This window comes from Malurus melanocephalus, unplaced genomic scaffold (assembly GCF_030028575.1).
Source record: "Malurus melanocephalus ecotype Western Australia unplaced genomic scaffold, MMel_1.1 scaffold_500, whole genome shotgun sequence".
NCBI lineage: Eukaryota > Metazoa > Chordata > Aves > Passeriformes > Maluridae > Malurus > Malurus melanocephalus.
In genome coordinates this window covers 359,802-375,529 of record NW_026623732.1, presented here as the reverse complement: position 1 = coordinate 375,529, position 15,728 = coordinate 359,802, and the positions used below count along the sequence as shown (strand labels likewise).

Sequence of the window (15,728 nt, the reverse complement as noted above, 5' to 3'; positions counted from 1 at the left end):
AATTGACAATTAGAGCCTTAGGAATTTTAGGCACTGTTGGAAATTTGGCTTAAATGTATTGATCTTGCAGATTCATTGGAAGTTGGTGGAAGGMGAGCTCCTGAGCCACCTTGGTGCTTCCCCTGGAAAGCTGACAAGATGGGGCTTAAGATGTCCCCTCAGAAGATTAGTTTTGCAAGGCCTGTTTGTTGTGCAGCTCAGTTGGGCAAATGCCCTGTATGCTTTGTCCTGTTTTTTTACTCAAGTGAATGATATTATGGAAGAGGGCAGTTCTTATGTGGCTCAGCTGTAAAGAGGTCCTAGGAACAGTCTGCTTAAGCCATGTTTTACCTTAMGTTTGAAATTCATAACAAGTCCCTGGTGGGCCTGGCTCCAGAGAGGAATCAGAAGCAGCTTKAAGCTGAAGAGCTAACAACTGGCTTTTTTTCCTGCCAGTGGGGTTGGCAGAGGCAGACAGCTCATGCTCTGTCAGCACTCATGGCTGCTGAAGTATCAGTTACCTTCTCCCAGAGAGAGAGATTCCCAGTTCTGCCCAGTCCCCCAGACAAACCTTCCTAAAGCCACCTCGAGGATGGCTGGGAGATGCAGTCACACAAACTTGGCTGAGAAACAAGACATGTAATTTTACAATGTGGCGGTGGAGGGTCCTCCCCCTAAAAATTAGTTTTTATCATGACTGGGCTCCTTACTTGAAGAGAGGCTTTATCCAAACCCAAGTTACTGAGCCCAGAAATCTGGGAGGCAGTGATGGAAGAGCAATCAGATTGTAGTCCCTTCTGGCTCCAGGCTTTGAATAAAAGCCTGAAGTGTGCTCTAAGTAGGGTGCAATTGCCTTGAGGCTGGTCTTGGCTACCACCCCTTGTTATAAATGCCTGTTCTCTTGGCAGTACTCTATAATTAAAGAGTCTCTATAATAAAAGAAATAAAATGTATTTAAACAAATATGTCTGTGCTAATTGCTCAGGATGCATTTTCCAGTGCTCTGAGTTGCTGTAATGAAGAAGGGGACATGCTGGTAATCTGCTTAGAGCTTCACTGTTTTGTGCTGTCATGAGCAAATATGTCTTCTATATTCCTGCCAGGAATAAAGGGAGCAGACGGTGCTGCTGCTTCCTCCAGCTTGTCTCAGTGCAAGCAATGGGTTTCATGCAGGAGGCTATTCATGGCAAAGTGAGCAGACATGTCTTCCAGTATATGGATGTTTCCTGCTTATCCTTTTGTAGGAAGAGCTGTAGCTATTATTATTTAACTAGCAGACCCAATTTCAGCTCAGATACTGGAAGTCCTTCAGCTTCAGGGAAGGAGTGGGCRGACTTAAACTGCTATTACATTGAGTCTGGCAAAAGAATCGGGTCTGTCTCTTCTCCCACAACCAGCAGCAACTCTGCTGATGGCACCTGGGTTCCTTGTGATTTAAAATGGTGTGGGAGGAGTGCAGAACCTGTGTTTTGAATTGGCTGGAAATGCAGGTGGCCGGTCCTGTGTATAGGTGAAGGGGTGGATCTGGTACTTGAAAAGATGAGCTGCAGATCAGCCAGCCTTTGGTAGCAGTGCACCTGGAGAATGCACCTATCAGCCCATTCATGTTTTCCTGCCTTCCAGAGAAGGACTCACCCACCCTGTGCTCTCACTTCAGGAGTACTTGGAAATACTGAGGAGCGTGACACCTCTGCTTTGAGGTGATGTCAAAACCATCTGTTTCTTCTGGTGATTGAAAAACAAGTTTCATAGCATTTCATCTTTGAAGCCCAGGGGAGCTCTTGCCTGTGCATGAGAGCTCTTGAATGGCTGGGATCCACCAACCAGTCATTCAGCTTTCTGTATCTCTGGGAGGAGATGATGGCTTTTGGATTCTTCTGTCTTTCCATAGCCACCACAGGCAGTGCCACACAGAAGGACAGCTGGGGTCCTGCCTACCCTTGGATAGTCCTGTGTCCCACAAAAGCTGAGCTCCAGAGGGGCTRGTGCCTTGAAGAAGTGAGGTGCCAGTTCAGCCTGTGCCCAGTGTCTGCTTGTGACTGGTCATTTGGTACAAGCTGCGAGTTGCTCTGAGCCTGCTTTCATGTGAGGCAGAGCTTTGAGATTGGTATTTGTGCATTGGCTTGTTGAAGCTTATACCCTGGTGATAGACTATATTACTCCTGTTGTCTACAAGAGAGCAGAAGGCTTAGTGCAAAGATGTTAATTGTTGAAAGTCATGTAATTCATGAAGGTCACGTAATTTGTGTCTATCCAGGTGCTCTTTCTCTAATGCTCATACTGTTTTGTGGCCTGTGCCAGTGTCAGGTATCCTAGTGTGTAGACAAGGCTGTAACATCTTGTGTAGCTTAGATAAAAACTCCAGGTGTCCCACYGATAAAAATTCTGTTGGCAGATGTCCTATCTGTTCTCCSTCCTGCAATGGGGTGGGGAGGGGGRGGAAAGGTAAASGGAGGCTCTGGTAAATGGRATTARGGTTGTGGRCTTCTACCAAAAATTGCAYCTTAGGGGAAAAGACTCATAAATTGATGAGTTGAGAGTGTGGTGTGCTGAGAAGGGGGTGTTGAAGGCCCTGGGCTGCAAGCAGGCCTGCATCTCTAACGTTCACGTGGCCCTGCTCATCTTACCAGTGATTTGGGGAGAAAATGAACTGGTCCCAAACCACTTTGTGCTTTACAGGCCAAAACTAACACCTCAGATTCTCCTCTGTGTTTGGTAGATAGTCTGAGCAGGTCTTCCTGCCCTGCTTCCCTACCTCCCCCTTCAGAAACCAGCTGCTGACTTCAGTATCAGCTCCAGCCCCTGGCTACAAGCCTGGCGCTCCAGTGCCTGATCTGATGGGCACTCACATCCCTGTGAGATGTATGGTGCATCAAGGAGGCTCCACTCCCTTGTTATAGCTCCTGGGATACCGTACTCAGTCCAAATCTGCCCATTTAGGTTTTAACACTCTCTAGACTCTTCAGGTCTCACAGTAAGTTGCTGGATTTGGGGAGTGTGAGTTCAGAATGAGGGTCTTGCTGTAAACAAAGAACTGAAGCACAGTAAACTACTAGAATGTGTAAAACTGAGAAGTAATTTTTCTTACTCTTTCTTTCTGTTTTGTACAGAGAAATGCTACCAGTGTCCATTTCCTTTTCATTAYCTGGGCTTTGTGAAAGGAGTGTGGAGACCAAGGCAAGAGGAGGCTGGGAGGTACCGTGGAGCTTCCCAGTTAGAGCCAGCAGCTGTACTCTCTCTGCAAGAAGCAGCATTTCTGTGACTGCACCATCTTCATTGGGAACATGTGTTTTGGAGCACACAAGGTGGTTTTGGCTGTGGCCAGCCTGCTGTTTAAATCCCTGTTGGATAGCACAGACACCATCTCCATCAATGCTTCTGTGGTGTCATCTGAGGAGTTTGCACTCTTACTTCAGATGATGTATAGTGGTAAACTCCCACTGGGGAAACACAATTTTACCGAAGTTATCTCTGWGGCAGATAGTCTTCAGATGTTTAATGTGGCTGTTAGTTGCAAAAACCTCCTCAGGGATCTCATAAACTGTTCTGTTCAGGACCAGCTAGTGARAGGAGTCTCCAGCGAGGAAGCAGATTCATCTGGAAACCAAGCTGAAGCTAATTACCTGCCCTGGCCTGGAAAACCTGATGAAGGAAAAGCATTTATCATCCTCACTCAAAGAGTTCCTCCTTTGCCTGGCCCTGTAGAAGCAGAAATGGAAGCTGGTGTTTCTCCTCCTGGCCAGGAGCTTACTGTGAATTGTACCTGGGTTCACCAGGATGTGATGTTGAGTGACTCCAGGTCCCTCCAGGAGGATTGAGGCTCTGGCTCTGACCAACCTGGGCATGCTGAGTGGCTGTATGGAAGAGGAACTTGCTGAGGCTCCAGAGGGGAAAGGGTGATTGAGGGATTTAGGGGAGACTTCCTAGGTCTGAGCACAGTATTGCCTCTTATTTGCAACACATTGACTCAAGCTTCTCTGCTTTGGGGTATTTTGATCTTTTTGGTTTGCCCTGGGTTGGGAGCAACACCAGTGCATCCCCCTGTTCTGCAGGGATTTTCTTCCTTTGGCTTTTGTAGTTGCCTCGTGCTYATTGCCAGAGCTGTGGTGAGCAAAACTTTTTTTGTCCAGGCATGTGATTACATCTGCCATGCAGTGGGATCTGTCTTAGTGCAGGACATGGGGCTGATTAGACAGTCTGTCTAACAGCAAGTGGACAGAGTTGCTTACTAATGCTACCTTATGCTTTAAACTCCTGTTCAGCATGGGAGGAAGACAAAGGCTGTACTGGATTTAAAATAAATGTTCCATTTATAACTGGTGTTAAATAAACTGTTGGTTTTCCCTCCAGGCTGTGTGATGTCTTCAGRAGGGATTTATAAGTCACAGTTTTCCTATTATAGCCAATGTGCTGGTTACAAGCTGATGCCTTTCAATCACATCGTGCTTTCTGCAAATCCCTTCAATTAGCAAAKAACTCATCTTGTTTCTCTCGCACAGCAGCAGAGAGCAAAAGCTGTAAACTGGATTTCTTTGTTCAGTATGAAAGTGTTTTCTCCAAGGCTCTTTCTGATGCTCAGGCTGTGCTGAAAAGACTTGAAGAGKGCAGAGAAATTGATGCCTCTCAAAAGGAGGTAGGTATGTTTATTCCATAAATGATGCAAGTTTTTTCCTCATCCTGCTAAGGGCTTCARTAGTTTGTGCCTTGTTTAGGAAAATGTTTCATGGGAAACTGGTGCCTGTTTGTTTGAAGGGCAACATGTGCTCACCTGAGCAACACCCTGGAAAGAAGCATCTGTGAGTGCAAGCTGCTCATGCATGCAGGTAAAGAAGTACGTCCAGCCCTGRAGACATTCTTGTGTTGTGGGAGAGYTCCAGCACAGATTTCTCTCCTCCTGTTTATTGCATTTGCTTCAGGAACTCTATCGACTTGTAAACGACTGACATATGAGATCCTGAAATAGATTTCCTGAGCCCTCATCACTGTCTTGCTKTGGAGCATCTGCTGCTCTCTGTGAATGGCAGAGCTGCTGAGGGAGGAGTAGGACAGGGGGTGGCAGGGGGAGCTGGTGCTGCCCCATGGTGTTCTCCTGCCAATGTGCTGCTTTAAGAGCAGATGTAGCTGCTGAATGATGCTCAGTTCCTGTTAGAAGGGTAACTGAGTCTGCTGTTGGCTGTATGCTSAAGGGTTGGTTCTCTGGGCTCTGAGCAGTGGTGACCAGATGCCAGCCCTTGTCCCAGCTCAAAGCCAACACAGAAACAGCATGTGATGTCCACACTGGTGTGACAGTGGAGCAGGAGGATGCAGAGCTTGGGAATGATTGTGGCAACTCCAGTGGGCACTTGTCCTGGCTGCATGCTGCTGTGCAGTGGCAGGGTCTAGAGAAAAGCATGGCTAATGTGGAGCAAGGATGAGCCTCTGCTTGCTGTCCTCAGCCTAGCCATTTCTGGTAGAGCATTTTTCATACCAGGCGGCGTGAACTGGCCTGCATGCCAGTTCAGGGGAAAAAATATTGCTTTTCACTGCTGGCTCTTCCTTGGTTCCCTGGTTATCTGACCTTTGGAAGCTGTTCTGTAGGCTGGGGGCTGCCATGCTCTCTAGGTTCCTGTGTGCTTGGTGGTCTGGATGCAAATCCCTCCAGTAGCAGTGTGATTCCAGGACATGGGACATTTAARCCATTGTAGCATTCTGCTTATAAAAGCCCAAGACCACATCTTTATTAGAAAGAAACAAAATCTGTTACAGCAGGGAGGAGAATTTCCTTGAATTGGTGAGTGTAGGATTGTTTTATGCTGACCCATTAAATGTTCATGGAGRGAGGCTTGTGTTCCCTTAGCTGCCGATTCTCTTGATGGTGTGAAATATAACATCTTGGGGGCTTTAGGAGAGAGGTGCAGGTCCTAATTCATGTTGCAGCAGCAAGCACAAGCCTGGCTGGGTGACAAACACCTCTGAGTGCCCTGCTTAGTGAAGGGGTAGGTTTTTGTATATTGGTTTTTCACCATGGTCAGATAAATATGTCAGGTTTAGGGTTTTATCTGCTGTCCACCTTTACAAATGGAGACAAGTTGGGGTGGGTTCTGTGTGGATGGGTGTGGCCAGAAGGGATTTGGCAGCTCCATGCCCCTATGCCAGCAGGCTCTCTACCTGCTCCTGTCATCCCTTACTGCTGGTGGCAGGGCAGAGCTGTGCCAGTGGAGTGCCCAGGCAGGTGAGCTGCAGCTTTTGCACTGCACAGCAGCCCCGTTTGCTATTGCAGGTGAGCTGCAGCTTTTGCGCTGCACAGCGGCCCCATTTGCAATTGCTTTGCAGCCACTGCTCTTTCATGTTCCTTCAGCACTTCAGACCCAGCAGGAAAGGTTTACAGATCCATTCCTGGCCCTTTGTGCTCCCAAATGAGCTGTTATAGCAGAAGCCAAGTGAGAGGTTGTGGAGCTCAGAGCCAGTTTGGGTGTCTGACCGCATAGTGGTAGCTGGACAATTTTTCTGCAGCTATAAATAAATGCTGAATAAATGAGAAATGGATTTTCTTTAAGCTTTCCTGAAAAATCACTTCTCAGCTGTGACAAGCATGAAAAGTGTCAGCCCCAGGGCAGTGAGAGAACAGGCTGCAGTCTGTTATAAGCAAGGGCTCAGCCAGATCTGTCACTCTCTGAGCTCCTCTCTGGGACCAGCAGGACCTGTGGACACCAACACTAGGTCTGTTTCCTAAAACACAGAGCAGCTTTTTCCCTCAAGGGCTTAGTGTTTTCCTGGGGGGTGGAAACACAGTGGTGTATTTTTAAAGTCATGCTTGAAGTGCAAGTTCAGCTCCAAAGAGCTGAAATCAGATGTGTAATTCAGGCTGAAGTTGTGCCAGTGGTGGATGTCAATGGATTTTTTTTCTCTACTTTTTTCGCCCTTCACTTTCTCTGTATTCTTTTGCAAGTCATTTGCTTGAAGTCTCTGGTGCCTCGGGGCAAGTAAAGGTGTGTCTGGAAACGGGTGCGATGCTGTTTCTTTGCAGAAAGCATTCTTGCTGGGTGAGCTTACCCTGCTGTAGGGGAGATCTCCCATTCCTCAGGAGTGTCCTCTTGGGAGCCTTTTGGAAGTGGCTGATCTCTCTTGGCAAACACTGATGTGTTTTGGCCAGTAAAAGGTGGGCAGCGTAGGGGTTCAKGGGTGTTTTGCCAGCCTGCTGATAGGCACCAAGGCTATCCGGGTGTTCAGGCTCCTCTGATTTCAGTGGAATTTGCCTTGGATGCCTCTCTGTTTCTCTTCCTTTGCTGGTGAACTCATCCTTAATGTTGTTTTGCTCCCTGCAGCACTCCTGTCTGCTCCCCTCTGCTGTTCTTGCCTATTTCCTTCTACCTTCAGTGGAGACTCATTTGGTTGTGGGGCTTTTCCCCAACAAAGTTTGTGGTGCTGGGCTGGCTTTTATGTGAACTATTTTCTCTGAGTCTGATGTTCCATTCTGTTCCCCAGACTGAAAAATGCAGATGAATTGCTTTTTAGTTTAGGGAGATGTGATTTTTGGGGTTGTTTCTGTTTTATAGTTTCTCTGTGTTTCACATAAACTGTTCCTATCTAATTTGGTTTTGGCTTGGATGAAASCTGCTTGTAAACGGGAACAAGACTGAAATTGCAGTAATTTAGAGAAGTGTAGAAGAGCTTTGCTGGTGTCAAGTCTTATCTTCCTGTGCTCTTTTAGGGAAACTCAATTCAAATTATTGCACAGCTCATTTCTTCCCTCTACTACTGGGTTCAGATGAAGTGGGGGAGYGTTGATTCTCCCACATAGAATAAATGTCACTATGCTTGTGGATCATTTCCATTGCCTGTGCACCTTTCCAGTCATTGTCGCCCTTCATTTGCAACTGTAGGGATTTCTGGATGAGGCAGAAGAAAGAAGTTTCCTGTTACCTTCTGCATCCTGATTAGGAGAGAGAGCTTGTGAAGGTTTGGTTTTTGGTTTTTTTTGTTTCATGGTGACAGAGCTAGAGAACTTGTTTTTCCTCTCTTCTGATGTATTTTTGTAGAAGTTTGGGCTGAGCTTTTGTTCTTCATATGTGGAGTATGCAGCAGGTCAATGTTTTCTACGGAGCCTTCCTGGGGTCTCCCTCATGAGCCATGTACAGATGCAGTGTTGAAAAAAAAAAGCACTTCAGTTTTCTGAAGGAAAAATCGGAACATAGTTTTCCCTCCGATTATTGTATGCACAGTGATAGTTGATTGGCTTCATGGTGGGGTCACAGCCAGGGAACTTCTCTGAGGGTGAGGTGTGTGGAGCCAGTCCTGGGGCTGTCCATGCCACTGATGCTGTGAGCAGCCTACAGACCARCCCTGCTGTTCTGCTCTAAAGGTTGGAAGCCACAGAGCCATGGAAAAGCCAGCAGTGAAACAGCTTTTTTATATTTTCTACACCATCTATACATCCAAAATTAACTAGTGTAAAACCCAAAGCAGYGTGCATTTACAGAGGACTGATGATGGCTGTGGAAGTTTCCCCACAGTGCCCAGCCTCCTGTGATGTGCCTGAATGTCCCTCAGGTCTGAAGGGAATCAGCTTCTTATGTCACCCTGAGCAGGTGCTTCCCAACCTGTTTCTTACAGATCCCTCTGCACCWCCCTCTGGATGCTTGCATTTGCTCTAAAGCTGATGCTTGAAGGAGATCAGTCAGAAATAGTCTCTGAAGTAGCCTTTGCTGGGATGTGCTGTCATGGTGGGGGCAGGAGCATGGATAAGGCATGAAAAGCCATAACTGTGCTCATCCTGCAGGAAAGAGGTAATGGCCAGCTGGGCTTATGACTGCCCTGTGTGCCCTCCCTCTCTCCTCACATCCCTCTTTAGTCTCACTTCTGGGCACTGCACATTGCTCGAGGGGATGTACATTACTTGCCCCTCCGTTTGAGGTCCTCCCTGGAAAAATATGGAAGATGTGGAGATGATCTGAAGACAGGAGACCTACCTCCTGGGTCCTCACCTGCAGAGATTCCTGTTCAGARTTTGCCTGGGGGCTGCTATGGACATGGAGAGGTTTGAGATGAGCTAGCAGGGCTGTTCCATGGTGTGTGATGTGTTCCCCAGTGCTGAGGTGGAAATGTTGTCATCAGAACTGACATCCTCAACTGGGACCAAATTTTTCAGATGCTATGGAAYCTGTTGGTGGCACAGCTTTGACCAAGCTTAAGCCAGGTCTTCATGATGCAGTTTACCTGTGCAGAGAGGCAGTCTCTTCCTCCCACCAGGAAGCTGGATATGTGCTAATTTATGCCAACTTGGCCATGAAGGATTTTGCAGTGTCCCGGGCAGTGAAAGCCTAGTGGATCAGGCTGTAATGTGGGGGCACATTATGATGGCTGGAAACTGGGATTCCAGCTTATACCAGTATTTCTCCATTTTTCCCAGGATCTTTGGGAATTGTTAGTGCTTTGAAGTAAGCCTGAAATGTACTCTGTGAGCTTTCACAACAATGCTAAAAGACTGTTGTTCTCTCTGAGCAACATGTCCAAGGAAAGGTCTTCCAGAAAGAGCTTATAAATAGCAGAACATTTCAGTTACTGAAAACTCATTTCTATYAACTAAATCCATGCACTGAGGAAAGGATGTTATCTGGGGCTCCGGGTAGCAATGCTGTGCTGATTTTAATTAAAAACTCCCAAAATTAAAAATTACATTCAACAATGCAAGTTATTTTTCATCCATATTAGTGCAAAAATGGATTTGGCAGGATCTGAGCATATTTAGCATGGTGAGAGTGGAGATATTTTGTGTTTTACATGCTCATTTTGATCTGGAAGGGGCCAGGCATGCAAACCTTGAGAACAAACATGATCTGGTTATCAAGTCTCATTACAGATTAATGTTTGCCTTAAAAAGGCGCCTTAAAGTTTGCTCTTTGGTGCATCTGTGCTTTTCTTTACACCAGAGCCCTTCCACACTCTTCAGCAGGCAAACTGCCATCAGTGGGAAGAGCTGGGACTGCTGCAGTTTCCCCTCTGCGGAGTTGTTGCAATAGGTCATTGCACTGCCACGCTGCCCTAATGTGTGAGCATTTACATCTGCTAGGAAAAGCCAGTGCACCGGCCCCTGGTGCAGCCCTAAGCAGTTGCATTCAGTCTTTTTATCATCAGAATAAAAATGACAATGACAGCAGAAAATGGCCGTTCTCCCTGGAGCGGAGCTGAACTTCCCACTTCAAAGGTACCTTTATAGCATCCCTGGAGTCTCCAATAAAGGCTGCCTGCTCTGAAAGACTGGCATCTCTCCTGGAGTGCTGGGCAGCGTGTATCTTCAGGGGCAATATTTACAGCATTAAAGGACTCTGGGGAAATGGGAGCAAGAGTTCCAGCTTATTTCTTTGCCTTTTATTTCCATAACTGTACAGGCATGTTTGCTTCTGATTGTTGTTTCAGGTCACTGAAGTAAATTTTGGAGCTCTTGGTTTGATTGCCAGGTGTTCTGAGAGCCCATGGCACCCAAGAGTTTATGTGCCTCCTCTCCAGAGCTTTCTCTAGGAGACAGAGCTCCATGGTGATTGAGAATGGAGATTAYTGAAAGTTCCACTTGAAATTCTCTCTGCTTTCTGTGCAACTGATCTCTCCTTGTGCTGCAGTGAGATCCAGTATCCTTTGCCCAAGCATTGGCTTCCAAAGTAGCAGTGTTTAATTCATGTTTTATCAGGTCTTTTTTCACTTACTGGTCTTTGGCTATTTGGACATGAAGAAATGTTTGGTGCTGGAACYAGCTCCACTTTGTGAGATCTGCTGTATGGATGAGGGCTGGCAGCAGGGCTTGCTGCCCTCCTTCCCAGGGATGGTGGCCACAGGCCAGAGCTTGGGTTCAGTGGTGTGTCTTTGTAGTTATTTTTTTGTTCTGTTTAATTTTTTGTGCCCTGACCGAACCCCCAGGATTCTGCTTGTTGTGTCTGTCTGCACAGGGCAGTTGACTGTTATCCAGATTTTCCTGCATTTCTGTTCTGCTGTAGACTCTGGCTGCTTATCTARGTCAAGGCAGAGGAACAGTCAGTGTTTTGCTGGGCAAAGTGAAGGATGCTTGGCCCCAGGAAGTTCACWCCCAGGATAGTGACACTTGGACACTCAGGGCCTCATGTCTTTTCCAAATCTGTTTCAAAACACGARTCCTGAGCTGAGAGCAGCTTTCCTGGAGAGGGAACAAGACAGCAGAGAAGCCCCACAACAATCAGGTAGGAAATTGGGTGCAACCTGTGGCAAAGTGAGTGGGCAACCTTATAGGAAAAGCAGAGAAACTCTGTATCCTTGGATGTGGGAGGTTTATCATGTGCTGACCAAGATTCTGGAGCATTTCTGCCTGCAAAATGGGGGTGTAGCTGTGCAGGGCTCTCCCATTGCAGCCTGGAGGGCTGGATCAATGGCTGGCAGCCAGCACGGGTCAGAGCACAGATGAGCCTTGGGATTGAAAACTTCTTTTTTACTCGAGTCTGACACAAAGCAGTGGCCTTGCAAACCTGGTGTTAACCTCCAGCTTGCTTTATGGCTTTGTGCTCTGTTAGATAAATGAGACATTTTCCTTTCATAGAGTTTAAAGAGAATAGCAAAGTGATTTTCCTCCGCTCCTTGTGCTTGGGATGAATTTTGCTATTCACTTAGATCTTTCAGAGAGTCTCCCTCGCTTCAGGAACCTGTCAGTTCCTTCAGACTGACTTGTTTCTTCTCTTGTGTTTCTGAATCTTTTCCCCCTCAGAGAGCATAGCCGAAGAAGAGACGCTGACCGCTGGCTTGCTGTGCTGCAGGGAGGAGCTGATCCAGAGTGTGACACAGCTGAGTTTTGTTACAGAGTCCTTGGAGGCATGAAGAGAGGGATTCCTGACCGCCTCAGAGAAGTGGGTAAAAAAAAATCTGAAATAAGGCAAACTGTGTGAACGAGGTGTGTGTCTGCAGCGTCGTGCACAGGTTTTGCCAGGTGATGGGCGAGCCTCAGCCAGCACTTTCACCTTTTTGTTGTGCCTTCTCTACAGCATGGACTGCACCTGTGTGTGGTCTCAGGTCCTTCTGTACTGGGCTGTGGGCATGGTGAAAACTGAGCAGTGAAGGCAATCTTGAGGCCAGGATGAGTGTCAGTGCAAGTGGAGCCTGGTGTAGAGGAGGTGCCTGGTACTCCTCACACCCTGAAAAAGCCTTTTTGGGAACAAGGACAAGGCTCTGTATGGGAGTTTGAGCAGAGCCACTAACAACTTCTCTGCTACCTGCTTCTTAGTTCCTGGTCATCAGCTTCCTTTTCMGCTGTCTCCCAAACTTTATGACTTTTTTTGTAACTCTTACCACACAAGGCTAGCACAGCACATCCACTAACTGATTTGGTTTTATTTTATATGTGTTGAAGGCAGCAGTTGGTTGGGAGGACTGTTGCCTTTCCTTTCCTGTAAGCAATTGCACTCTGACTGCTGATTTGCAGAAGCCATAAAGGACAAAATACCGTGTATAACGTGCGTTCCTTTATCTTTGAGGGGAGCTGGCTGTACCCTGTGCAGCTGGAACTTACAGGGTGCCCWCAAATGCTGTGATCAGCATGCAGCTTGAGACCTGCTGTCCTAGTTTGTCACATCATTGAGCTCCCCTGACACAGGATTATAGAGAGTGGAAGGTTGTGCTCAGTGGCATGAATGATCTCTTCTTTCTGTCTGAGTGAGCCTGACCAGGGCCAYGACAGGTGGGCTGAGAACTTCTGCCTGGCTCATAAGCCCCTCAATTAAGGTCTCATGGTCCCTYAGCACATCCAGCATGGAGCATCCCTGAGCACAGGCACAGATTGGAACAGGAGACCCAGAAAGGTGTTGCTTACAGAGGCATCTGTCCTGTCCTGGGCTGGGGTGTGACTGGAGTGTGAGTGGTGTCTGATGAATTTTTGCCTCCAAAAGCATGTAGCTGAGCCTRGGATGGAGATGTGAGAGGAGAGAGCAGGGTGAGTACTGCAAAGGATTTGGCATGTGCTGGGGAGACATTGTGGCTGTCAGCAGAGACCCACTTGGGGCACCTGGAGCTGGCTTCCAAGCCRTGGAAGCCTCATCAGCAGTGGGGAGATTAGAAATTTCATGTGTGCCTGTTTATGGTACAGTGTAGCCTTTCTTTTAAAGGCTTCATATTTTTCCTGCACTCTTCTCTTTGTCTTTGTGGAATTAGTTGGTTAAAATTCTGCAATTTTTTATCCCCCTTCACATTGAGAAAAACAAACACAGCCCCCAATAATAAATGAAAACACTTCTGCCATCATAATTCTGCTCCTTGGGCACAGGATACAGCCTGCAATTGCATCATCATCTACTGCAGGGCTCCTGCCTTGTGTGGTGGAGGAACAGTGTTTCTTTTCATCCTCATCAGTGTCTGTGTGCTCCATTTGCTACAGAGCCTCCAAACCCTGCTCTGAATACCAAATTCTACTCCTCTCTATGGGATCCCTTTGTGCTCTTGTTTCAGCCTACAGTTTCCCATCAAATGACATCTATTTGGGGAGCACTCTGGTGAGGCTGGGACAGAGCTCTACTGCTTGTGGCACAAGATAACAAGGCAGAAATTGCCAAGTGTAGACTGTCCTTTGGGGGCTTTATTTGTTTAATTCCATCCCCTCTCCCTCAGATAAGTGAGAATGTGTTTAATTATTCCAGAAGTTAAACTGAGGAAAACGGTGGGCCCATGGCATGTGTGCAGGTGGGATCTCTGCTGTCTCAGATGTAGGACTGGGAAAACAAACATGGAGTTTGCAGCCACCTCTGAAGGTTTCACCTTACCTGGTTTATCTAGTGTTGCACTGGAGCTCTGGGTTGGCAGGGATGGGATCTAGTTTTCCAAGGAGATGGGGCTCCATGAAGATGAGGCTTTCCTTTTTCTTCTCACTGTCACTGCTTCATTAGCTACGAATTTATTCAGCAAGACAAGTGTGAGCTTCTCATGTAACAGCCTTTATTCTCTGCAGCTGAATTCTTTCTTTCTCCAAGCTGTGCATGRAGCAAGTTTGATTTTCTTTGCTGGAAAACCAGTACATGATGTTTTGTGAAGCCTCTTTGTAAATCTSTGTTTTTTCTGGGTAACTTTTGAACCTAGCCTTTCTCTTTTTTGAATGCCTAACGTCCGTGGCTTTTTTGGTGTTTCTGTAATTGGAGAGGTGGGGTGGAGGATTTGGATACAGATTATGATTTCAAAGAAATAAAGTTGATACAAAGGAAGAGGGGTTAACCTTTCATGTGTGATATCTCAGATGGCTTAGGTTGTTGCAGAGTTCAGAGTGACCAGTCCACAATACAGCCCTGAATCCAAAAAATCAGAGTAGGTGGTAGAAACATCAGCCCTTTCCTTCTGTTCAGGCTCTCTTCTGAAAGGCACCTGGGTATTTTGAGCTGTGTGATTTCTCTCCCCTTTGACTCCAGTGCCTGCACACCTTGGTGCTCAAACCAAGCAGCTTCAGGGCTCAGACAGGTATCAGGGACAGCACAAGCAGGTTGCTGGCCACTGCAGGAGGAATCTCAACTGTGTGCACGGGGGATGGAGAAATCCTGCTACAAGCAGAATGGGCACATTCTAACTTTTTAAGTTTTCTGACTCTCACCTGGAGTTGTCTAAGTCTCAAAATGTTATCACTGCATCTCCTGCTGCCAGGGAAATCACTTCTGCCTGGGAGCAGTGGTGGGTTACAGTGGGAGCTCCCCAAAGGATTCTRCTCTTGTACCTCTTTTTGTGTTCTCTCAGAAAAGGATTTCAGACTAAGGGATCCAGAGGCAGCTTGGTGTGAATTGAATGGGAGAATACATCAGCAGGTTCACAACAGAATTTGGACTATAAAAGGACAGATCTTTAGAAATGAGAGAAACTAATTAAGGAGTTCAGGTGCTCATTAGAGCGCAGGAGGAGCTGTTGGATTAGTTTCTTTTATGTTAAAGGCAGGAGAACTGTCTGAAGTTTGCATCCTGAGTGAGAGAGAAGAACTTTTATGAGAGGTTACGGGCCTGAGTGAGTGAATAACTTRTGGGAGAGTGTTAGGACATTCAGGGAATGGCTGAAATGTCCGACAGGCCAAGAAACATACTGCAGAACTATGGAGAGGCTTGTGGCACATCAGGCTGCTGGGCATCATGGCAGATACTGTCTGACCAAGCAAAAGAATAAGGCGAGGAGATGACCTGCAAATTCATGGCTGAGCCTGGAGCCTGGTGCAGGAGAAACACAGAAATAGAAATTTCCTGCAGCAGAAGGAAAATCAGAGCTCAAATGACATCCCTCAATAATCAATTAGGACCAWTCTGAAAGCCTTCTATGATGGCACAGCAGGATGGGTCGACGAGAGGAGAGCAGTGCGTGGTGTCTGCCTCAAATTCATCAAGGCTTTTGACACTCTTCCACAAYATCCTTGTAGGTATGCTCAGGTAATGTGGGTTAGATGAATGCACAGTGAGGTGGATCAGGAACTGCTGAATGGCAGATGATTCTGAGCAGTGGAATGGAATCCAGCTGGTGGTCTGTAGTCGGTGACATTCCCCAGGGATGCTCACTCCCTGAAAGGAGGTTGGACCCAGGTGGGAGTTGATTTTTTCTCCCATATAACAATTAATAGGACAAAATGAAACGGCCTCAAGTYGTGCCACAAGAGGTTTAAATTAGATATTAGGAAAAATTCTTCACTGTGAAGGTTATGAAACATTGGCATAGGCTGCCCAAAACAGTGGGAGAGTCACCATCCCTGGATGGATTTAAGAGATGTGTGGATGTGGCACTTGAACATGGTGTGGTGCTGGTTGATG

General features: G+C 46.9%; 1 protein-coding gene across 1 annotated transcript in view; it reads left to right on the top strand.

Moving 5' to 3' along the window:
* The window catches only part of ZBTB40 (zinc finger and BTB domain containing 40), a 29,844-nt gene that overhangs the window by 4,634 nt on the left and 9,482 nt on the right, over positions 1 to 15,728 (top strand). The window contains 5 exon segments of the mRNA XM_057381239.1: positions 3,198 to 3,829; positions 3,831 to 3,890; positions 4,477 to 4,630; positions 11,063 to 11,165; positions 11,684 to 11,826. Of these exon segments, the coding sequence (XP_057237222.1) occupies positions 3,198 to 3,829; positions 3,831 to 3,890; positions 4,477 to 4,630; positions 11,063 to 11,165; positions 11,684 to 11,826 (1,092 nt within the window).